At 34.0% G+C, this 27155-nt stretch overlaps 1 protein-coding gene across 5 annotated transcripts; it reads right to left on the reverse strand.

Moving 5' to 3' along the window:
* Positions 1–279: 279 nt before the first annotated feature.
* Positions 280–20317, reverse strand: LOC121371461. Of its 5 annotated transcripts, none has more exons than XM_041497366.1 (5): positions 13093–13224; positions 11872–12010; positions 9276–9425; positions 8189–8254; positions 280–1559 (listed from the first exon to the last, which is right to left on the reverse strand). In XM_041497366.1, the coding sequence occupies exons 1-4, from the start codon at positions 13141–13143 to the stop codon at positions 8235–8237; spliced, it is 360 nt and encodes a 119-aa protein (XP_041353300.1). In that variant the 5' UTR covers positions 13144–13224; the 3' UTR covers positions 280–1559; positions 8189–8234. The 5 variants fall into 5 exon arrangements, with proteins under 5 accessions (XP_041353300.1, XP_041353301.1, XP_041353304.1 ...); XM_041497367.1 differs by lacking the exon at positions 280–1559 and adding an exon at positions 3245–3400; XM_041497370.1 differs by lacking the exon at positions 280–1559 and adding an exon at positions 3430–4302.
* Between the last annotated feature and the right edge of the window lie 6838 nt (positions 20318–27155).

The following is a 27155-nucleotide window of genomic DNA, read 5'->3' on the forward strand; positions in this document are numbered from 1 at the left end:
AAAAGGAATAAATAAATAAATATGTGTAGATAGTAAAATGTCCCCAACTGAATTGGTATGAACATGCCACACCGAACTAGTCATTTACTCGCATTGAAAATTATATTGTAAACAAGTGACGTACTTATCGTTTTAACATATAATGTAGATCCAGGAATAGTAGTCGAATAGGAGAGAATCTGATTTGGAACCAGATTACCACTAGGTCTCACACTAATATAAAGAGATCAATGATTATCTTATACCGGTCTGCGAACAAAAGATAAAAATGAAGAAACATTCTATTACAACATTTATTTGCACATATAATACAATCACAACGATTTCTCCTAAAGCAACAAACATCTTTGCTCTGTCTTTAACCAAACGCACAGATTCCTGTAAATAATTATAACAATATAAATTTAGTTGATACTGACAAGTCCTGAGGTATAGCATTGTCACACATTGTCTCCCAATACAGACTTATATACTATTTAACTTTGCAATAATTATAATGTGTCCAATGTCTTCTTTAGATACTTATTAAATTATTATTTTCGTCCGACTGCCAAACAAAATGTTAAATAGGTAAACGGAGTACAGCTATTATGTCTGTTATATCAGCTACATTGTACAATGATCTAGAAAACAAATGAGCGATTTTGTAATGCATCTATGGATGTGACGTCGCATGCGTCAAAAGTCATAATCTGCTAGTATACGTTTTTGACTTTGCCTTAATTGCAGCTACTAGTAATTATAATGACGTCAGAAGTATATTATAACAGTTTTTGATGTATTATTATAGCCCATGCCATAACGATAGAGTGGCAAAAATACAACATTTATGTAGCCGTTTATTGTAGACTATTTGGGTAATAATAAATAAACACACACACACACACACACACACACACACACACACACACTCACTCACTCGCTCACTCGCTCACTCGCTCACTCACACACACACACACGTGTATATATATATATATACATATATATATATATATATATATATATATAGTATTGCATGAGCAGGAATGCCGTACACAATTTATGGGAATTGATTATTACCCGATCGATAGCGAGGGGTATAAAACAATTTATTTCCCATATGGTCTACAATAAACGGTTACATAAATATCGTATTTCCCCACTTTATCTTTAAAGACTGGGCTATGATAATACATCGAAAACTGTTAAGCACACTTCTGACGTCACTGGATTTACCATAGTAGCTGCAGGTTTGCGACTATCTCGACTATGATATTGACATCATTCCGCGTTACTGTAATGGACCTCGCTGAATTTAACCTTATTAAATGCATTTAGTATAAAACAATCTTATAAACATGATCACATTATAAATGCTGTTATGAAATTGTCGCATTTCTCAATTTGAAAAACAGATGTAAAACGTTTACTAATATATCCTCCATGTGAATCACGTCTTGGATTAGGACCCATGGCACAGAAATCTCCACATCCACACGGACAGAGGTCAGGTTGAATTATACCAGCAGGTCCAGGACACCACACGTGGTGGAATCCAGTGCGTTTGGGGTTGTGACAGCCTGGTGAATAATAACACTAATTATAAAACCACATTAAAAAATCCCAATAAAACTTTCATGTTAATACTAGATGCATACGATTTTTAACATCATTTATTTTATGATATCAAGAAAAATAAATATTTAGAGCATATGGTTGCTCTAAGATTATTCAGAAACATAATATTATTTTCAAATGAACAACAATATTTGAAATGTGAGAAAAGAGAAAAACAAAAAGCCTGCCTTGTTGCACTCGGCCACTAAATACAGAATTCTTTTAAATTTATGATGAACGATTTTAATCACAATCTGGAAATATACCATCATACGTTGATATGCTTCAGAGTATTAAAGTGGCTTGTTTGAACCTTTGTAAATTGACATTAAGTTTGGTTAATATATGTCTGTGTAACACATTTGGTCAAAGTTACAACAGTCTGTGTCGATGAAACGGGGAAATACGCTTAAAAGATAGAAAAGGCTTTTCTCCATAACCTTTATTTCTAGGACATAGGTGCATTTTGTTTTAAATACCAGGATACATGTAACCAGAAACACTTCGGATGTATGGAAATAGATAATATAAACAAATAACGCAAGTAATGTTTGCTTTTAAACGGAGAGTAAACTCAGCCATGAGCCTTATGTGTTGGAAATATGCATACCCGGACGACCAACACATAGTGACACTTTAACAAATGAAAAACGCGTAATTTTAGAGTTAATAAAAAAGACGTGATTATTCCAGCAGCCAGTTCCTTTTTCATGTCGATGCATCCGTTAGTAATCTAGCTTGGGGTGATGTAACGTCAGCTTCGACCAACTTCTGTATGCAAAGTGTAAATAAAAGCAGTAATTTACGACAATGGGCTTTGATCAGCATGACTTGTAAAACAAAATAAATAACGTGATAATATAATAAACTATTTAACTAAATATATTTGCATTAACGGAGCGAAATGGGGTTATAGTATTTTTCTCTGTTAAATAATCCAAAGAAAAATGTACACTATTAGACCTATTAGTGTGCTACGTTGGAGCAAAAACGACAACCCACAATACCCAAGTGATAATTTTCTTTTCTTTGGGACTACGTAATTGGTCAGTTCTGTGATTTTAGATGGGAAAGTCTACTTAATCAATAGTTTTACAGATCCTTTACCGTAACAAACCATGTCCATTACCATTTTAGGGGCGACAGGTTATTACACAATACCGGTATGTTATTTTGTGTTTAGACAGCGGTAATTAATTGGTTCGTCTAGTTACCAATCAGGAATCACGGGTAAGAAAACACTCCGTGGGTTGTTTCAGTATATAGGTTAATGCATGGAGAAAACATTGTACAATTGTTGCTGGTTTACTGGGATGGATATTATTACAGAAGATTGCGATGCAACCGCAAAAATCAGTTACGCTTGTTTCTACAATTCTAAGACTAATTCCTGATTTGACACGTTAATTATTATGTAACCACCGGCTCGTGGTACAAAATGGCTGCGCCCGTTATATAATAGCCGTCACATTTTACCGTTTTATTAATTAAATATGAAATTATACTTGCTGACATTAAGCAATAATGTGCATTATATATCGTTGAATATGCATACCAGTCCAAACGCCTTGCTTAAACATTCCTTTAAGTATCAAAAACGGCTTTAACAGTAAAACTATACGCTATAGTATTTAAAAACTAGGGTATGTCACTTTAAAAAGTGTTTTTTATTATTTCATTTCCTGTTCTCACATACTCCACGTGTCGCCCCTGGCTGAGAGTTCACACAACACTGGTCCCTTAAACAGTCGCTTTGAGACTTACAGATATTGCCTGTTGGGTTGTCCAAGTATAGGCAGATAACCTTCAAAACAAGCAAATATCAATCTAAAAAAGTAATATATATGCAAATGTGGACACAATGGTAAAGAATGTTAGTTTAACAATTTAAGAAGGAAGGATGGAAGAAATCTGTTATTTAACGATGAACTTTTTTAGCACATATGTCTAAGAACTATACAGATATTAAAATGGGAAATACGCCGACGCTAAGCCATTGGCTATTATTTTCGATTAGCAACAAGGTTTTTTTGATATATGTACCAACCTACACAGGATGGTACATACCATAACAATAAATAATCCCCAATGTACTTCAGGTTAGTAGAGTTCTTAACTACCCAGTTATGAGTAGAGGTTTTCGTCTTTTACACTATTGTATATAAAATTTTCTTCAAATATAGTCTGTAAATGTACTAATAAAAACGTAAATACATTTTTTTTCGCTTTAATACCAGAACACGTCGGGTGTGGCAATTAATGAACAAACATATTGGTAGATGTATAAGATATTTTGATCGATGGCTAATAAAGTAAATAATAAATAAGAACTAATAAACTTGTATTTTGACAATGTATTTGTACGTTATGGAAGCGTTATATAACATCCACATTAAAGTCTACATTAGACACCACTGACATGATATACAATAATATGTACCTATACATATCGTCTTGTATTAATTAATAACTGTGTGTTTTAGCAGAAAATGTATTTGAAGCTCCGAATAAAAAAAATCAGTAATAAAAAATAATATGTACTTCACAAAACACAAATGAATGCATCTTATTTATTTGCCAAGCACTGGATGTTTGGGCACATGGTCCTTGGAACCATCGAGTGCGGCAGAGAAAGCCCATCTTTTAGATATCATTGGATGATCTCAAAGAAATACCCTTTTTCATGACATCACGAGTTATCTCCAGCTGCCAACAACAAAGAACAAGCCACAACGAATTTTACAATTACACCACAGTCCAATAACACATACAAATGCTTTGTGTGTTGACAGGGAACTCAAACCCATAACAGATTGAATTGTCGCTTTATACATCAAAATGACCACATGACGCTATAATAAAGAATTAGTGCATTCCTTCTTAATAATAGTTTTAGAATTTGAACTAAACAAAAAAGCTCTACTCTACATGTAAACTAACTAACTAAATAAATTGATTAATTAAATAATAATAACAAATAATAAATAAATAAATAAATAAATAAATAAATATAAAATAAATAAATAAATAATAATTAAATTTAAAATAAATACATAAATAAATAAACATAAAATAAATATAAAATAAATAAATAAATATGTTGCAGTACTCGTAACTCAACTGGTATGAAAGTGTCGAACAGAACTGTAGTGCTGTTCAATTGTTGAGACTTTTGTTTTCAAATGTTACGTTTAATTCCTATTCAGTCCTTGTTTTCTTTACATTTGCATGAAAACAAACCCAAACTCCGACAGTTTTATATACAATTTATCATCTAAAATGAACGAAGTTGCCTTATTTCCATTTTACAAAAACCTCTTTCTGTTTTGAATGCAGGTTCTTTCGCATATAAATAACTAAGGCTATTTGTATAACAAACGATTAGGATACGAGGCTACGTGAAGGTCATTATAGCTTGTTTCACTGAATCAAGGTTATGAATGTTTTGGAATGTAAAATGTGTACCAGCTTTGTCTAACCTTTTCTTTAAACATATAAGTAAAAATACATGTAAACATTCCATGTACATGCAGTATATTGAATACATTTTGCCAATACATTATCTATTTGAATATTATTTTATAAATTGTATATTTATATACCATACCTAACCTAACATAACTGGGGTGTAGTAACAAACAAAAATCAGCTTACACAAGGTCAGGGTATTACAGAGTTCACAGTGTTAGGTCTGGTAGGCCCTCCCTTTTGCACACTTTTATGTTTTAATCGGGATCCCTTGTGGTCAAATCTATCGTATTTATGGTGGTGCTTGGGTGGGGGTGGGGGTGAGGAGGTGTACTTTTGTAATGCTCAAAGCAATTTTGTAAACCAAAACGCTATTGTTCAGACGTTTTCGGGGGTTCCATCAATTGCTCATCCCCTAGACACGGCCCTGATTGTCCAAAATACGATAACATTGCTTGTACATATCAAGTCGAAGGTCAATAACATATTATTTTCGAAGTATAATCTATGATGGCACGAGCTGTTGTAGCTTTGTATAAACCACATGAAATACAATATAGAATGGTATATAAGTTCACAGAAACTGGACATTCAATACATTATTGTTATTTGAGTGAAATATGGGAAAATCGAAAAACATTTCACCTGATGTAAAATTTTGTATTCAGAACGTTTTTGATTATTTTGAAGACAAATGTCAGCGTGGTAGACCTAGATATGCCGCTTATCGAATTGTCAAACGAGTTGCCGCTGCACTTAAAGTTTCAGTTTCAACAGTGAAAAGAAGCATAAAAACCTAAACGCTACCAATCCGAGCACAGAGTGCATTGTGAAAGAACCTGACCGAAAACTCATCGATTTGTTTGATAAAGATGTTATTAGACGACGTGTATACCAATTTTATAGAGATGTCGAATTACCTACATTATATAAGATTAATTTGACTTTGAGGGAGGAATGCGGAATCAACATATCGATATCAACATTACGTAGAACACTTCACGACCTCGATTTTTAATATCAACATATTTTTACAACTGGGAAAGTGATTTTTGAGGACTTCAATATATCAGACAGGAGACTCTCCTATCTCCATGAAGTATCCAGTTTACGAGAACCAGGGTATTTAATAGTATATCAAGATGAGACGTGGGTGAACGTTAACCATACAACATCCCAGCACTGGACAGATATCCACCCGGGTACAGGCACCACCAATCACCTGCCTAAATTAGACGCTACGCATCGAGTTCCTAAACTCTGTTCGATGACTGGGCAGGGAGAATTATTATTATCTGTCATGCTGGCTGTGATAAATATGGACTAATAGATGGTTGCGACTTGGTATTTGAAGCTAAAAAAAACCCCACAAAAACCCCAAACGGATACTATCATGGTGAGATGAATCATAAAAATGTTATTAAATGGTTTGAAGAAAAACTTATGCCTTCTTTACCATAGCCTTCTTTCATCGTCATGGATAATACAAGCTATCATAACACAATAACTGATATAACACGCTGTCCTACATTTAACGCCAAGAAGGACGACATACAGTCGTGGCTACGAACCAAGAAACGAGAATAACATGACAAAACCAGTTCTTTATGATCTTGTGAAAAGTAACAAATGTGCAACGCAGTTTGTTACTGATGATATTGCCGAACGCCATGGACACTTATACCTAAGACTGCTGCCAAGACATTCGGAACTGAATCCAATAGAACTGATTTGGAGTCAAGTAAAAGGGGACATTGCTCGTCAAAATGATTGTAAAATAACCATTTGGTTTGAATTCTGTCACACCTAAAACTTCGCTGACATGTAATAAAGATAGAAGAAGATTTCAGAAAGTAAAATATTTTTATAAGAAATAAAATACCACCTGTGATAGTCTCCGTTCACGAAGATGACGAAATGAGTTCGTTGAGTGATTAAGTTGCTTCTCTCTACCCATCAAGTATATAATGTTTAATGCATTTATTAACTCTTTAACACTAAAAACAATTTATTCCCATGACATTCATTATCAGTCACTATCAAACAACCTATCAATTGAACAAATATAAACATGTATTACAAAACAAGGACAGTCAATATAAAACCATATAAAATACACCTACGGGTGTGGGGTTGGGCAGAGGGCCAACCCCCCTCACTAAAAGGGAACGTGGCCTTTACCTGAACACTTGCCCGTGCGTTAGTAAATAATAAATATTATATATTATTATTCATGGACATACAACATGACAGTCATAATGTATCAACCTATCGTATAGTTACTTTACAGTCTTTTATCCCCAATAATGTTATCAAAACATACAGAGAATTTTGTAAAATGGAAATAAGTCAACCTTTTTTCGTGCATTTTAGATGATTAATTGTATATTACATACGTCGGGGTTTGGGTTTGTTTTAACACGTATGTAAAGAAAATAAGTATTGAAAAGGAATTAAACGTAACATTTGCCAAAAACTTAGGGTCTAAACAATTGAACAGTGCTATAGTAATTTCCTTGCATGGAAATTACATAGAAAAGAGGTGACTTACTTATCGTTTCAAAGGGACATTCCTGAGTTTGCTGCCATTTTAAAGATGTTATCGACTAAGAGAGACTTTTTAACGATTGTAATTACATATCAAATATATTTTTCTGCATAAAATATTAGTGGCTGTATATTAAACGTTTTTTGATCGTTCTAATATTTGTACTAGGTTAAATTTCCCTTTATTTCCCAAAATATAGTTTTTTCGTACGTACGAAATTATTTGAAGATAAAATCCAGTTTGGGCTTCTTAGAAATATTAAGACGACCAGAAACACATTGGATATACAGACACTGATATTCTAAACAAGAAAATATATTTAATATGTAAGTTTATTCGTAGAAATATTTTATTAGTGGGAAACATCTTACAATGGAGCAAACTCAGGAATGTCCCTTTAACATATAATGTAGATCCAGGAATACTAGTTCAATAGGAGATAATTTGATTTGGAACAAGCGTACTACTAGGTCTCACACTAATATACAGAGATCAAAACAAGGTCATGGCTAGCTTATACTGGTCTGCGAACAAAAGATAAAACAGAAGAAACATTCTATTACAAAATGTATTTACAAGCATGACGATTTCTCGTTAAACAGCAAGCATCCTTGCTCTGTCTTTATCCAAACGCACAGGTTCCTGAAAATAAATATAACAATATAAATTTAGTTGATACTAACAAGTCCTGAGGTATAGCATTGTCACACATGGTCTCCCAAAACAGCCTTATATAATATTTAACCTTGCAATAATTATACTTTAATGTCTTCTTTAGATATTTAGTATTCTTTTATTTTAAATGCATTTCTGGTCACCGTAATTCACGTAAGAGCTTAATATGGACTTTTCCCTGCTATAATTTAGTACGTAAATGATTTTTTTTCCTTCCGACTGCCAAACAAAATGTTAAATAGGTAAACAGGGTAAAGCTATTATATCTGTTATATCAGCTACATTGTACAATGACCTAGAACACAAATGAGCGATTTTGTAATGTATCTATGGATGTGACGTCACATGCGTCAATCGTCATAATCTACTAGTATACCTTTTTGACTGCTTTAATTGGTCACCGGCTAATAGAAACAGTGGTTGCAGTGACGCCAACTAATGGCAATATCATAGCCGCGACCGTCGCAATCTTGCATCTACTAGTAACTGTAGTGACGTCAGACATGTGTTATAACAGTTTTTAATGTATTATTATAGCACATGCCATAACGATAGAGTGAAAAATACATTTATGTAACCGTTTATTGTGGGTAATGAATATAGATTATTGCAGGAGCGGCAATGCCATACAGAATTTATGGGAATGTATTATTCCTCGAGCGATAGCGAGGGGTATAAACCAATTTATTACCCACATAGTGTACAATAAACGGTCATATAAATATCGTATTTTCCCACTTTAACTCTAAATACTGGGCATTGAAAACTGTTATAGCACACTTCTGATGTCACTGGAGTTTCTATAATAGCCGCAGGCTTGCGACGACCTCGAATATGATATTGACATCATTCCGTGTTACTGTAATGGACTTCGCTTAATTTTATTTAATGCATTTAATATAAAACAATCTTAATAAAATGATCACATTATAAATGCTGTTGTGAAATTGTCGCATCCCTCAATTTGAAAAACATGTGAAACGTTTACCAATATATCCTCCATGTGAATCACGTTTTGGATTAGGACCCATGGCACAGAAGTCTCCACACCCACACGGACAGAGGTCAGGATGAATTATACCAGCAGGTCCAGGACACCACACGTGGTGGAAACCCGTTTTTCGTGGGTTGTGGCAACCTATGAAGTTATGATTTATTATCAGTTATTAATTTTTAATTTAAAATAACCAAAAACTAAATAAAATAAGACAGGACAAGACAAACAACTAACAAGAAAAAACACGAAAAGACAAGACAAAAAAGAGAACGAAGAAACAGACAAAAACTAAACTAAACTAAAGACAAAACAAAACAAAACAAAACACGAATTGGAACTGTTTTAAGGGGCATTCTTCTCCCATTATTGTTATGTTTTGTGCATGAATATGTTTCAGCGATAATAGCAAAGTGTAATATGCGCAATAACATTGTATATACTGAAATGTTTCTTTTGCAATTAGAAAGGTTTAGAGTTTGATTCATGCATCAAATTCAAGTAAGCTATCGATTTATTGCACAAACGAGGCCTTACACTGGCACGACAAGCCTTTACATTGACATTACATGTTACAGTATTCCATGGAAGAGATCAATAAATAAATATCTATCTATCTATCTATCTATCTATCTATCTATCTATCTATCTATATATATATATATATATATATATATATAAAAGAATGAATGAGCGCACTGGCTCAGGAAGTTTAAAAAAAAAAAAAATTGATTTTAAATTGACCGTTGTGATATACAAAATATAACTGTTTTTCGGTCAGTCTTGTTTTAAATTTATTTGGCTAGTACTATGTTTTGTTTATCAGCCGAACACGATGCATTTGTTTTTAGAAGATTGTTAGGAAAAGGGATAACAAACAAACCAACCGCTGAAAAATGGACTGGTTTAGAGGCTTAGACGCAGGCTTAGGCGGCGGGTAGTCGCGTGGAGACTTGGATTTTTTCTGTATGCAATAACCGGACGTGCTGTAATAGCGCTTTTCACAACAGTTTGCAGATTTAAAAACTCCTCCTTCATAAGTTTACCAAAATCAACGCTACGTCGACTGTAAATTATTGGAAAAATTATTTTATCTCTTTCTACAGCTTTACCAGATTCAACATTGATTCCAAATAGCTGTTTTGTCTGTAATGCACGAATCCAGTAGTCTTCTCATTCAAGTTTCAAGAGGTCTGTTTCGTCTTTTGAACCAAGTATCAGGGGTTGTTCAATTATAATTATTTGAAAATGGCCATCTAACGAATGGTCAGGTAGATATATTTCAGCTTTTTAAAAAAAGTTATATATATTTATCCTATAACATATATATATATATATATATATATATATATATATATATATATATATATATATATATATATATATATATATATATATATATATATATATGTGTGTGTGTATGTGTGTGTATTTGTGTGTATACACACACACACACACTACACACACACATACATACACCCCCCCACACACACACACATATATATATATATATATATATATATATATATATATATATATATATATATATATATATAATTTTTTCTCCTTTTTTTCAGGATCTGTAGTAGAAAATTAGCATGTTAATGTATAGAACAATTGCCGTGAGAACAGACATTAGACCACAAAACTAAACATATTGAAATGTTAAAGAACAAAGTCACATTTGAACTAGAAAAAATAACAATTAATATGCATAAATGTATTTCTCTAACACTGTATATCAAAGAATGTTTCAATGTACAAAAATACAAATTAATTTCTATGTACTATATTGTATATTTTAAATGTTTTTAAGTGATGAAGATACATTTACATTAAATAAAACTTTGTCGTGTATCCAAACTATTTTCCTTGCTAGGCAGTGATGTTTATCATTGCTAAATATCTGTTCAATTGGAGTAAAGACAAGTTTGATATAGAATGACAATTGGTATTAAAGTGGATATTAATGTAGTAGATTTGCAGTGATATAAATGAATGCTGCTATGATGCCCGTTAATTCGTTAAGAAAGGTTACCCTCTGTTTTTTCTATATATTGCATAGCACATCTTTTGCAAGTGTTAAGATAATTAACATTAGAAGAACATAATTGATGATAATAAGTTTCCAGTACAGTTTTAATACATTAAATGTCTTTGTATTTTTTTCATAATGGACTATGTAACCAAAACCTTTTAGTAATGAATTTATCATTAGGATATTCAAGCTCATGTATTTCTTTTCAAGACTCAGTTATGACAAGGTCGTGACTTAAACCCATGAATAACTGTCATATGGTTTGTATATAGGAGGGCAGTCACTCTCCATGACGATAAGTACTACCCAAACAGCCTTTAGGAGGACTGCCACGTATACGACTACTTTGACAAATCTCAAGCAGAAAAAACTCCTTATTTCACATGACAGATCAAAGTGATATGTTGACACTTGTGATGGCATACACTTATGAATCCCTGTCAAAACAGTGATGATGCCATTTGTTAGTAAAACGTGAGCATATCCTACTATATCAAAAGGTAATAAAAATAACTATTTCCCTAAAAATAAAATGTAAAAAAGATGTCATACTTGCTTCTACCCTCTTTCTTTTCTGACAGATTCCATATTTCAACCATGAAAGTCTGCTCACACAGCACTGATCCCTCGAACAGTCGCTCTGAGATCTACAGATATTTCCTTTCCAGGAGTTCCAGAAAAAGCCAAGAACCTGCAAAAAGGAACTGGTATGAAACCGTTCAACACATGACAAGAAAACGCTTCCAGATATTTAAAAACAAACCACCCATATGTCATTGATCTCGTTCCTTTTTATGAATATTTCTATCCTGTGTTCATTTACATCTTTGATATCTCTTGCTTCTTCTCGGTAATTACAGCCCATGTGGAAGTAGAGTGAAAATCTTGTCACATGCCATTAACCTTTGTCCTGGGCAGGACATGCAGGTAAACACGTACATATATTATATCATCACCATCATCACCATCATCATCATCATCATCACTATCCATCATCATATAACCATCATCATCTTCATCACCATCATATAATAATAACAATAATAATAATCATCATCATATCATCATCATATAACCATCATCGTCGTCATATGATTTTCATCCAAATCATTGTCGTCATCATCATCATATAATAATAATAACAGTAATCATCATACCATCACGATCATCATCATCATCCAGCTAAACAAATGTGATTATAAAGAATTCACCGAAAAATTGAAACCATGATTGAATCTTTTTAAATAGAAAAAAAAGAAGAAAAGAATTCTTATATCATGTAAAGGTATTTTAGAAATGGATGTTTTAGTTATGATCACACTGCAAAGTGAGAGAATACAAACACGTCCTTTGCCTTCTTCTCTTCTTTCTTCACTTGTTATTCTTTCTCTTCTCTCTGATCCCCAGAATGATCTTGTTTCTCTTTTTTCTTTCTTTTTTCTTTTTAATTAATTAATTTATTTATTTATTTTTGGTGCGGTTGGCGGTGTAAAAATTGTATGCAGCATACAATTGTACAGTAATGATTCGAGGCCCCCAACCTTGACATTGCTTTTGTTACTGGGGACAATAAATAAAAAAGAAAAGTCAACATCCAACTAGCAATATGTAAGATACTGTCACATTTTGTTTTTTAAGTATAACAAAGATCAAAACACATTCAACTAAATGTACATACAACGTAAAATATCGTTTGGTAATAAGGCTAAATTCTTCCATTTATAACACCAATGCAATTTAATTTTATAGCCAGAGGCGCATTTTATAACTTACCGATGCTGGACCGATAATCAGTAGCAAAAGTGTTACATGTATTTTTGCCATGTTTATTAAACTGTCCCAACTGTATGTTATAATACACAACAAGAATGTGAATTAAAACAATAACATGTGTGTATATATAGCATCTTCGCCCATCCCATTAAACCTTCAAAACAGTTTTAATAAATCAGAAATCTGACCACAAACAACAGGATATTACTACCGTCTGAACAGAGGTCGTCCAGTGACGTAAATTAAGTCATGTTTGCAATAAATTAGCATGTGTTAAGACTTTCATTTTGCACATTCCAGTCTACATCTTTTCCGCTTTAAGTTATGGCATTATAATAATCATTTATCTCACTGTATCGCTGGCGTTTGTGACTTAATATATAGAGCAAAACAATTGTGAAGAATGACGCACGTGTGTGTTTGTGTGCGTGCGTGCGCGCGCACGTGTGTGTACGTGTGTGTGTACGCGCGCGGTGTACACCAGGCTACCATGACACGACGTTTACAACATGTGTTAGTGCATTCTATTCGGGGGACGATTTTAGGCAGTAAATTGACAGGCAACATCAATCTGCACATAAAAATTGATAAAAATATTTAATGAATTAATGAATATAAATAAATAAATAAATAAATAAATAAATACATGAATGAATGATACAAGTCAAAGTGAAGACAAAACCAGTATACTTGTAAGACAAAATGTTGACCTAGTATGGAGAATGTCGAACACAACAATAGTAGGTGCGTCGTAAGATTACGGTTAAAGATATGCATCGTAAGATTATCGTTAAATATGTGGCTTATCGTTCGTGGTATTTTAAAGTAGATCAGATTCCGCCAGAAATAGAAGCTTCCCGTGAATGTTTTGAATTTAACGTGACTAGAGAACAGCTAGGTCAAATACTAATAAATATAATTTCAAGCAAATTAGTATTTGTTCCACACAGCCAATACTAAATCGAAATTTTGTAAAGTATATTGAAAACTTTCAGATGACTAGTAAAAGAAATAGTAATATTTAGTATGTGTAGACTAGAAATCCTGTTATAAAACGTGTATTGTACAATGTATTTGTACCTTGTGGAAGTATTGTATAACATCCACATTAAAATCCGCGTTAGACATCGCTGACATGCTATACAATAATATGTCCCATACAAAACACAAATAAATGCATCTTATTCATGTGTTAAGCACTGGAATGTTTGCGCACTTCTAAATACGAGGAAAACAAAAGTAAAAACACCCATAATTTTGCCACAATTGACATTATATGACCCTTAAAATGACGTCAAAGTCCTTTGGGTACTTACAGTAATCGTACACTTTACCGTGTAAGCATCATTAAACATGCATGCCCATTTCTAACAAAACAGACAAAAAACCTTTTTAGAAGCCTCTTACTGACTTGGTCGTGGGTTTATTATTGTCACGGGGATTCTATAATTCCAGTAACTGAATAAAACACGATTATCAAAATATCTCTCCTATCTGTATATCTATTAGATCTCTCTGTAACAGGCTGTTAAACCCTAGTATGGCTCGTCTCTAGGTATGATCAGAGATACGATCTTGTATAAAGTATATGTAATATAGCACGTTTAGTTCACTAGAAACACAACAAAACACAATACACTTTGGAATCTGTATTAACCTACGCTGACAAATGTACAGCCGTAGTAGTTAATTAATAACAACAATAATAACAACCTAGAACTGATCACTTAATTAGTTAATCTCTAGGTGTCTAGGTTACACAATATGCGAATCACTTCACCGTGACACAACACCCACACGTGTGATAATTGAGAAACGCTTCTAGGAGAAGTTAATTAATAAAGGAATTACCACTCTATTCCTAACTGGTTAATTTTTAATTAACCCTTACTACTCGTTCAGTAACGTGTGATAATTGAGAAACGCTGCCAGAACTTAATTAATAAAGGAATTACCACTCTATTCCTAACTGGTTAATTTTTAATTAACCCTTAACTACTCATTCAGTAACCTTGTAACACAGAATTAATACTGGTACCTATCACAATAAAGACAATAACCTACAGTTTACCTAGGTCTTCTAGGATGACTGGCTAAGCTTTATATTACCAAATACTCGTATAATGTTAGAACAAAAGTCTACGATTTGCTTCGTCGTCAGATGACCGAAGACACTGTCTAAAGAATATTGGTATAATACAGTATTAAAATATTAACAGTCACATCAATCACATCAAGGTTATACAACAGAGCAGAAATGATATTTACCAAGTCCTAACGGACTACGTTCCCGGGAAGCTTCCTTTTTCGTTCTCCCCCATATCTCTAAAAACTAGCTATTTATTATAAAATCAGAAATCGACTGGAGTACCTCCCCCTATCATCTGATATTTCCACCGCGCCCAAGCGGTATTATTTCTCTCTGATCATCAGACTTACTGACGCCATCGTCGCCAATCACGGTTGTAAAAACCGCACTCGCAGAGGTATTACGTAACTACTCGCCACATGGCCTCCGCACCTGGCTGGATGTGTACGGTCGCGCGGAGGTATTACGTAACAAGTTGCCCATCTTGGTTAGGTGCAATTAAACTGCACACGGCCCTCTAACACAATTAAAATCGCCACAGGCGAAAACAAATTTAAGAGCATGTTCCGTCACAATTATAAACAAAGAGTAACCTTTATTTGACATTGGTATTGATATTGATGTACTCACTGGACATTAATGGGAAAATATTTTTAAATGCGTCAGTGGGAATGGACTTGAAAAACATTATTCATCATATTTAAATAATTTTTAATTACAGCGATATATAATTTCTAAAGTGGCAGACCCCTTTTTAAACACTAGCCGTATGTTTTACTATTAAAGCCGATTTTGATCATTTAAATTAGGAATACTTGCATGCTATTATTTAGAATGTTAATTGCCATACACCTGAAGTGGTTCTGGTTGGGGCTGGACGTACAGCGCTCGCTCGATGCGCGGTCGGTCTGGAATTGATCCCCGTCTGTGGGCCCATTGGGCTATTTCTCGTTCCAGCCAGTGCACCACGACTGGTATATCAAAGGCTGTGGTATGTACTACCCATTCTATGGGATGGTGAATATAAAAGATCCCTTGCCGCTAATCGAAAAGAGTAGCCCATGAAGTGGCGACAGCGGGTTTCCTCTCTCAATATGGTCTTTAACCATATGTCTGACGCCATATAACCGTAAATGCAATGTGTTGAGTGCGTCGTTAAATAAAACATTTCTTTTTCTTTCTTTTTGGTTCTGGTCATCAGGCGTTATTGCAATACCCCAAAATGCATTTTTCATAATTCTAAAAACGAACGTTCGTCTGAGAAGTAATGGTTATTGAGACAAACTCTAGTTATTTTAGACGGTATTTCCCTGTTTAAAAATCACAGACTTTAGCTTCTCACTGTTATAACCAAATTCAAATATTTATTGCAGATTTTTAGATTAACTAAACTTAGTGTCAACTTTCGCAAGCTGCAGCTAGAGTCTGCGCCTTTAACCTTGAAATAAATACACTTCCAGTGTCTTGCTTAGATGCTTAGTATTATTAAAAATTGTTTTATATTAAATGCATTTTTGACGTGTACAATGTAGTAGCTTTAAGGTCCTATGTCAAAGTCGAAACTACAATATTTCGTTATTTTCATATTTATTTGTATTAAATAACAATAAATTAATCGATCCCACGCATATAATCTTTGCATAATTAACTCAAGAATAATAATGTTTGAGTCTTGTACTGGATGCCAAGAGGGGTTTGCCAAATAATTTGTGGCTGAATAGCATGGTAGCCGTCTTTGTTGCTTTGACACTTACGACACACTCAATATCCCACTAGTCAAAAAAAAAACCCAACAACAACACAACAAAAACACACAAAAATTTTCCTACTAGTAAATGGAATTATTTGGTTGTAATTGTTTTATAGGCATATAGCTGAACGTATCTACTCTTATGTTTTAAAGCAAAACTTAAGGTCATTGTAAAGTGTTAAAAACAACTTGCATTAAAATGAATTAAATTGACAAAAATTACCAGCAAATGTAAGATACGGAGGTGGCAGTAACCATGAACAATAAACACAAGATTGAGTGTGATCCAAGTGTCCTCTGTAGATCCAACAACAACAGCTGAGCAATGAAATCTTTAAAATACCATCCATAAATTAGTAATACCAATTTAAAACATGGTACCCTTTGTTAAAAATCAGCCATTTTATTTAAGGGACTACTTTCACCACCAGTGTATGGTGTAAGATATTAAAACACATACTTTTTTTTAGACTAGGTGTTAGTAAAACCTTTTTTTAAACACCATAATAAACCAGGACTCACGCGAGGTCAAAATCATAGAGCGAAGTCACTTCTCTCTCAAGCTTTAGAGAGGGCGAAGTTTTTAACAGCAGGGAGACTTCAATTTTTAATCCAAAAAATAAAATACGCAAAAATAAGTTATCTTAATACAGGTGCAACTTTTACAATCTGTATTTTATTTATTTATTTTTATTATTATTATATATTTTTTTTTATTACCACCGTCTGTAGCTAATTGATGGATATGTGCTCTATAGGTTTTCATAAAAAAAATTAAATCACCTTTCCTCATGTCGCCTTCTTTAGAAATAATGAAATGTAACTGAACAGCACTAATTTAACCGTTTAGAAGTCATTCTCTCACAAGTTTGTCTTCTCAATTCATTTAATAACTACTCCCTGCGGAGTATTAATATATTAAGAGTATTAATCAGTAGATTAATCTACCGTAGTTAAGCTTAGCCAGATGCAATTAAATGCGTTCCACAGTCAGTTTCTTATCTGATACATTGTGGAGTTTTTAGACTGAATGGGTACTAGTATCCGTGAAGGTGTGAAAATCTATTATACATTTCAACTGTTGTATTAAAATAACAATTGTTATTAACTTTATAAACCTCATCTAAAAACCATGCCTGACAACGAACATCGACAACACACGTGATTTTAAGCATATGTCAACTCGTTATTTGGACATACTATTAAGGAGAATCGGCCTATTGATCGCACGCCAAAATGGGACATCATCTTTGGCACATTTGTTAGAATACATATTAATATAATTTTTATTTTTTAATGCAGTTTACTACTTTATTTTATACTTACAAGAAACCCTCTATGAATAGTTAACCAAAACAGCCGAGGAACACCGGAACCGGAAGTTGTAGTGCAAACATATAGGTCTTGTTAAATCTAGCCATCCATATGGTCACTGTGTGTGTTTAAATAGTAAAAGTAATGTTTAAAGTACATATTTATATTTTTATTAGCGTATTTTAATTGGGTTATTGGAATTAATCAGTAAATGATGTCTATTTACAACAGTTATGTAAGTGGAGTAAGAATACAACTATACGGTGAAGGTCACATCGATGAACATCGAAGTAAACAAAGTTTTTAGCCTACTTCATCAATGAATTATTTGTAATCGTACAGTTAGTTCCTTCATCGCAGTTGTGGTATTTATTGCCAATACAATCATGACATACATTTCATTGCAGAATGTAGCCTAGCAATTGCCGATCGTGTGTTGTTGGCTTTTTTATTTGGTTACCCAGTGACCCACAGATCCTAGGCAAGATGGCGGCCATATATAACAGCATGGTGGTTTATATTTATAGCACATTGTGACTAAATGTGTAGTTTTATGTAGGAAATAGGCTTCAGTTGATGACTTACTAATACTTATATATGCAAATTTATTTGTGTTCTATATGAGGGCATATTTATACTAATTTAGTTTTAATTTTTCTTGTTTATGAAGTCATTTAATTTATTTTTTTCATATGTCTTTTATATGGTGTATCTGTGTATAGGTTGTATCTAGGATACCCCGTATTTAGGGTAAACATTCTTGCAAATGTACTTTTATTTTCAACCTCTCAACTAAAAATCACTATATGTTGGTAGCTTTACAATGACCTTAATACATATGTTTGGTTGTAACCGGCATTATTGCAACTAAGAATATCAATGTTTGTTGTCATACTATCTGTAGTAACCCAAATTAGATTTTACTTTCCAATGTGCGAAAACGTATATAATTATGAAGTAAAATTAATAATAACAATAATAATAATAATAATAATAATAATAATAATAATAATAATAATAATAATAATAAAGAAAGCTTTAAACAGCACACGACAGAATATATTTAATATATTATTTTAATTGCAAATGTTACTTTATAAGTCGGGAACATCTTACAATGGGTGCAAAGTCAGGACAGTCTACTTAAAATAATATAAACAATTATCACAGATGTTGCTTTTTCCGAGTTCCTAAGTAGGCCCTATGTTTGAGAAGTAAATGTGTTTCAAAATGTTTTGGATACTGAATGTACTCATGATCTAAACGCACTTCATTAAATCATACAATAGTATGAAATAGTTAACGCCTGTGAAGAAGTATTGGAAATGGTCCAAAACATAAATAATGATTCATATTTACATTACAAGTCCCATTTCCCCACATTATGAACACAATCTTACAAGCTGCGAAAGAGAGAATCCCCGTGACGCACACGATAACGGGCACGCAATGAGAGGTGGGTTTGCGTCTTGTTTAGTGAATACCAACGCTTCGCTTACCTAGTGCGGACGCAAATCACACGCAGTGTCCACACAACGCATATGTTTCGTGAATAAGGGTCCAGGTAACTGCAAAGTTTCAGTCATTGCATATTCAAGCTTATATTTCTTCTCAAGACTCAGTTTTGACAAGGTCGTTACTGTGAAACCCATGAATAACTGCCATATGGCAGTCACTCTCCATGACGATAAGTACTACCCAAACAGCCTTTAGGAGGACTGCAACGTCTACGACTACTTTGACAAATCTCAACGAGAAAACCATTTGTATTTTCACAAGACAGACCAAAGTGGATATTTTCACAGTTGCGATGGCATACACTTATGAATCCCTGTCAAAACAATAAAATTGTCATTTGTTAGCGAAACGTGAACATAGCCTGCGACATCCAAAAAAACCCAAAACAAAAACAATCTTTCCCTAACAAAATGATGTAAAAGGATGCCATACTTGCTGATACCTTCTTTCTTTTCTGATAGAGTCCATATCTCAACCAGGAAATTGTCTTCACACAGCACTGATCCCTCGAACAGTCGCTCTGGGATTTACAGAAAGGTCCTCTCCAGAAGTTCCAGAAAAGCCCAAGAACCTGTATAAAAAAAACCCGCACACGTATGAATCAGTTCAACACGTGACAAGACAGAACGTTTCCAGTTATTAAAAAAAAAACCCTATATATTAATGTTCTTGACCTCGTTCCTTTTCACGAATGTCTATCCTGTTGGTATCTTTGATATCTCTTGCTTCTTCTCGTTAGGTGTAGTCCATGTAGAGGTGCAATCTTGTCACATACCATTAATATTTGTCCTGGGCAGAACATTGAGGTAAACACGTACATACATTATATCATCATCATCATCATCATCATCCAGACCTTCGTTTTTGAAAAACCCAGGAGTGCTAAAAATTGCACTCCTCAAAATGCTTACGAGGGGAGTAGAAATGACACTCCTCAAAATGCAGAGGAGAGGAAAATCGCACTCCTCAAAATAATCAGAATAAGAGGTAAGAGACCGAGAGGAATTGCACCAATCAACATGATTAAGTTTTAGGAGTAATGATTTCTAAGTTAAATATCATATGAGTTAATGTTTTGTGTTTTCAAAATAAATATCTTAATTTAACTAATATGATAGTTGTTCTCAAGAAAAACCCCCACCATGAACACAACATTTATCGATCTTTTATATATTATATACATATTATGTTGCATTAAAATTCTGAATCATGATAATCTGTTGACTATTTATGAATAAAGAATTGAAACTGATTTGTTTGTGTTTATTCTGTTTTATTTAAAACAAGTACAATAATTTTAATCTTCATCGCAGAATGATATGATTTTTCCATGGACACAAACCTGTGAACTGAATGTGAATTGGCATTGTAACAACTATGATATTGTTATTAAGAATTCTAACTGTAAAATATCTAATAAAACACTCACAAAAATAATGTCAGTAGGCCTATTTGTAAATCATTTAAACTAAAAAGAAATTAAAAGTGTAACAACCACATGGCACAGGGTTATCACATTTATCATGATATCATAATATACGTCATGTACCTTCAAATTCTCTACTTAAAAATGATAATAATAATAATGTCATAACAGAGATAATGTCAACATCTATTGTTTTCTACCCAAATATATCTTACTACAATTTTTATAAATATATATTTTTACAAACAGGATTAACTTTAATTATCGGTGTACTGTAGTTAACATGTCATTTATTATACTACTAACTCGAATCATAGCAACCCATAAAAAAACAAAAACAAAAACAAACAAAAAAATCCCAAACATAACCACCCTAATGTAAATTTAATTTTAAAATATACATGCTTTACAATCGGTAAATTCGAACTACTGACTTGAAATTAAATCGGTGTATGTTTGTTTCAGGGTCCCGTCAACCGATCACATGTACTAGAAATCTGACTCTACCAAGGGCAAACCGGCCTCTGTGGCGTCGTGGCAGGCCATCGGTCTACAGGCTGGTAGGTACTGGGTTCGGATCCCAGTCGAGGCATGGGATTTTTAATCGAGATACCGACTCCAAACCCTGAGTGAGTGCTCCGCAAGGCTCAATGGGTAGGTGTAAACCACTTGCACCGACCAGTGATCCATAACTGGTTCAACAAAGGCCATGGTTTGTGCTATCCTGCCTGTGGGAAGCGCAAATAAAAGATCCCTTGCTGCCTGTCGTAAAAAGAGTAGCCTATGTGGCGACAGCGGGTTTCCTCTAAAAACAGTGTCAGAATGACCATATGTTTGACGTCCAATAGCCGATGATAAGATAAAAAATCAATGTGCTCTAGCGGCGTCGTTAAATAAAACAAACTTTTCTACCAAGGGCAATGTCCTTTGCTTTAAATCACGTGGCAGTATCGTGAAACAGAAAGTAGAAATGTCTACGAGTACATCGCTATGTTATTAACGAAAACAAAACCTGCTTTACTAAATTACGTTTTTGTTTGTGTACGCGTTTACTATGATATCAACATGTATAAACATATACATTAAACATTATATATATTGGACAACGCACCTATTATTTTTCCTGTACGTGATCAAAACGACGACAGTATAAATACATTTCGCGATCATTACCTGCATTGTATGAAATTAAACAAACAAAACCGACGAGATCTTAATAAGAAGTGAACTCCTAGCTGATTGGCTCAGTGTAAAGATAACTAACCAATCGTGTTTCAATATGTAAAAAGTATTCTAGGAAGTTAATTGTGAACAGAATGGAAAGAAAGATTTGTGGCGTTGTGGATTGGATTCAATAAACAATTAAAATGGCGGAGTTAAAAAACAAACAACACAAGCGTGATTTGTTCAATTTAGGGGCGCGTTATTTCGCGCCCATCAGATTGAGTTGACGGGTGTTCACGGGCGTGATAGCGCTCGCGCCCGTCAAAAACGAAGGTCTGATCATCATCATCATCATCAACATCATCATCATCATCTTCATTGTCATAATCATCATATAATCATCATCATTATTTCTATAATCATCATGATCGTCATCATTCAGCTAACAATATTTAAGAGACTTTCATTTTCTCTTCTAATCGTACATATAATGTGAAATATTGGTTAATAATAAAGCTAAATTTTTCCAATTATAACACCAATGTTATTTAATTTTATAGCCAGAGGCGCATTTGATAACTTACCGATGCTGGACCGATAATCAGTAACAAAAGTGCTACATGCATTTTTGCCAGGGACATTCCTCAGTTGCAATTTTTAAGATGTTATCGACTAACAAAGACTTCTTAACGATTGTAATTACATATCAAGTATATTTTTCTGCATAAAATATTAGTGGCTTTATATTAAACGTGATTTTGATCGGTCTTTGTACTAGGTTAAATTTCATTTTATTTTAACAAATATAATGTTTTCGTACGTACGAAATTATTTGAAGGCAAAATCCAGTTTGAGCTTCTTACAAATATTAAAACGACCAGAAACACATTGAATATACAGACACTGATATTCTAAACAAGAAAATATATTTAATATGTAAGTTTAATCGTAGAAATATTTTATTAGTCGGAAACATCTTACAATGCAGCAAACTCGGAAATGTCCCTTTAAACTGTTCCAGTTGTATGTTATAATATATGACAAGAATGTGTATTAAAGCAAAAACATGTGTGTATAGATTGCATCTTGGTCCATCCTTAAAGGACAGTTTTAATACATCAGACATCTAACCACAAACAACAGGATATCACTATTGTCTGAACAGTTTCAGGAGTTCGTCCAATAACGTATATTAAAACATGTTTTCAATATATTAACATATGTTAGACATAAAAAATAACGTTTGTTTGTTTGACGAAACCACTAGGAACATTGATTTAGTAATCGTCGCCTATTGCATGTCAAACATTTGGTAATTCTGACATGTAGTCATCAGCGGAAACCCGTTACATTTTTCCTAATGCAGAAAGGGATCTTTTATGTGAATTTCCCGCCGACAGGAAAGCAAATGACACGGCTTTTTACCAGTTGTGGTGCGCTGATTGGAATGAGAGAAACAATCAGTTGAATGGCCCCTGCGCGTGCTGTAACCTGCAGGGGTGTAACATTCTCTTTGCGAATGGCCAATACATCACAGAAATGAAGTTTTGAGTGAAAGTCAGTATCTATCTGTGATATTTGTATTTTTGCACAATTCTTTACACTGTGTTTTTATTTAAATCTTGAATTTTTCTATTGATTTTGAGCATCACTTTATTTGTTTGATTTACCATAGTTTGACACCCAATAGCCGATGTATGTTTCGTGCTGGGGGGGGGGGGGGGGGGTCGTTAAACATGCATTCATTCATTCAGTTGAATGGATCCACAGACGGCATTCGATCCTACGACGCAAGCACTTCACGCGAGCACTTAACCGACATGTACTAGACATTCATTTTGCACATTCCAGTCTACATCTTTTCCGCTTTAAGTTATTGCATTATAATAATCATTTATCGCACTGTATCGTTGGCGTTTGGGACTTAATATATGGAGTGCAACAATTGTTTCAGTACTGTTATAACATGCGATGCGTTAATCAAGCTTCATAAACACCAAATGCTTGGAAAAGCCATCACCGTATTCATAACTCTATGTCTGCATTAGACAGATCTGGCTTTTGAGCTCCACGAGAATCTACAACCTAACACGTCAAATGTTCATAGTAACTGCATGTATTGTGTACGTGGGACTCTACCAACCGTGCTGACATGTTCTAATGGGTTCACTAAAACCAACTTACGTTGACACATAATGTTCATAGGAACTGCATGTATTGTGTACATGGAACTCTACCAACCGTGCTGACAGGTTCTAATGGGTTCACTAAAACCAACTTACGTTGACACATAATGTTCATAGGAACTGCATGTATTGTGTACATGGAACTCTACCAACCGTGCTGACATGTTCTAATGGGTTCACTAAAACCAACTTACGTTGACACATAATGTTCATAGGAACTGCGTGTATTGTGTACATGGACTCTACCAACCGTGCTGACATGTTCTAATGGGTTCACTAAAACCAACTTACGTTGACACATAATGTTCATAGGAACTGTATGTATTGTGTACATGGGACTCTACCAACCGTGCTGGCATGTTCTAATCGGTTCACTAAAACCAAGTTACGTTGACACATAATGTTCATAGGAACTGCATGTATTTTGTACATGGAACTCTACCAACCGTGCTGGCATGTTCTAATGGGTTCACTAAAACCAACTTACGTTGACACATAATGTTCATAGGAACTGCATGTATTGTGTACATGGAACTCTACCAACCGTGCTGGCATGTTCTAATGGGTTCGCTAAAACCAACTTACGTTGACACATAATGTTCATAGGAACTGCATGTATTGTGTACGTGGGACTCTACCAACCGTGCTGGCATGTTCTAATGGGTTCACTAAAACCAAGTTACGTTGACACATAATGTCAATTTACTGACGTGCGTGCGTGTATGTGTGTGTGGTGTAAACCAGGCTGCCATGACACGACGTTTAATTTTAAAACAGTTGTTATTGCCTTCTGTTTTGTGTGGCTTTAGGAAATAAGTCGAACAAACATCTTAAATCTCATTATAAAAACAACTGATAAACAACAAAATAAATAAATAAATAAAATAAATAAATAAATAAATGTTGCAAGTGACAATTTAGAAGAAATCGGTCTACCTGTAAGACGAAATCGTGTCATACTGACCTATATAGTATGGAGTATTTCTAGCAGACCAATAACAGGTGCGTCGTAAGATTTCTATTAAAGATATGACTTATCGTTAGTGGTGTTACATTCTAAAGTAGACCAGTTCCTGCCCGAAATAAGAAGTTTCGTGTTAATGGCTTTGAATTTAACTTGACCCCAGAGAACTGCTAGATCACAAAATAATAAATATAATTCCAAACAAAGTCAGTATTTGTTTTTCTTCGCGCAGCGAATACTAAATCGTAATTATGTCAAGTTCATTGCAAGCTTTCAATTTTAAAATTTACCAAAATAAAACCAAAAAAAAAATCCAAATCTGTGTCTGTTCTAAGTGTTTTGAAGTAAATACTAATAGAGACAAATATGGCTTGAAGGTAATATATATTTTTCTTGTTCTATTTTAATATTACAATAATTCATCTATTAATGTTTTAATTTGTTACATTATGCTGTTGTACTACGGACAGGCAAAGACAGCAATGATTTCTTTCACACCAAACACAACCAATTAACCAGATACTAGATACCAGGGAGGAAGTGTTTCTAAGTCGATGTAAGCACGATCACCTATTAAAACAGAAATGCAATTGGGAGTGGTCAATACGATTGAAGATTCTTGAATAACACCTTGTTTTTCTTCCTACCTGAGGGGACACAACTTGCGTGCGTCATCAGTGGAGCACAAACTAAATGTTTGTAAAATGAAAGGAAAGATAGAGTATTAGACTTATGAAGATAGATTGATTGTGTCACACATACACGCACGCACACGGTTGCTGTTTTTGCTTGACTAATTCAATAAGTCATTCGTTCACTCATTCATTCGTCCCATAGTCATGGTTTAACACACAATGTTCAGAGATGTCCAACTGTCCGTGTCGTGGGTAATAAATAAATGACTTTGTGTCGACTCTTCTCTTTTCCGAATACATTTCTATAAACTTTCTAGTTTCTGTTTTCTAGGTCAGTGCTATTGTTGTACTGTAGATAGCCAGTCGTCCATTCTACGCTTCCTTACATCGCCGAAATCAAAAGAGATAAAAAAAAGCTCGGACAAAACTCTTTTGGTCCAAAAAAAAGCACTGAAGTAATTTATTGTAACCCTGCGTGTTATTTTGTGGTGCTATTCGGTTAACGCCTAAGATGCTGACCCGGTGAACGAAATGTGACAGCAACACATGTACCTGCATGATGTCAGGTAGTAGATGTCTTGTTCTCTGGGAAACTATAAGAGTGTTGAATTTGGGTAATGATAATAATATTCACGACTGACATATGTTAACAAAACGCCTGCGCGTTGCTATCACTGACAAAAAATATCGAAACGCTCATCAAGTTTAGGCTTATTTCATAACACGCCCCTGCGCGTGCTGTAACCTCACCGTGCTGCAGGGGTGTAACATTTTCTTTGAGAATGGCCAATATAGCACAAAATTGAAGTTTTGAGTAAAATTCAGTATCTATATGTGATATTTGTGTCTTTGCACAGTTCTTTACACTGTTTTTGTTTAAATCTTGAATTTTTATATTGATGTTGATCATCACTTTATTTATTTGCATTACCATAGTTTGACACCCAATAGCCGATGTATTTTCTCGTGCTGGGGTGTCGTTAAACATTCATTCATTCATTCATTATTTCATAACAC

Source organism: Gigantopelta aegis, chromosome 4 (assembly GCF_016097555.1).
Source record: "Gigantopelta aegis isolate Gae_Host chromosome 4, Gae_host_genome, whole genome shotgun sequence".
Taxonomy (NCBI): domain Eukaryota; kingdom Metazoa; phylum Mollusca; class Gastropoda; order Neomphalida; family Peltospiridae; genus Gigantopelta; species Gigantopelta aegis.

Bases quoted from the DNA above. Each gene is read 5' to 3' on its own strand.
- LOC121371461 (XM_041497366.1), bottom strand. From the start codon at position 13,143: ATGGCAAAAATACATGTAACACTTTTGCTACTGATTATCGGTCCAGCA. The intron at 12,011-13,092 runs GTAAGTTATAAA...TCCTTTTTGCAG, and splicing joins TGATTATCGGTCCAGCATCG to GTTCTTGGCTTTTTCTGGAA. The intron at 8,255-9,275 runs GTAAACGTTTCA...ATTTATTTTCAG, and splicing joins TTCACATGGAGGATATATTG to GAACCTGTGCGTTTGGATAA.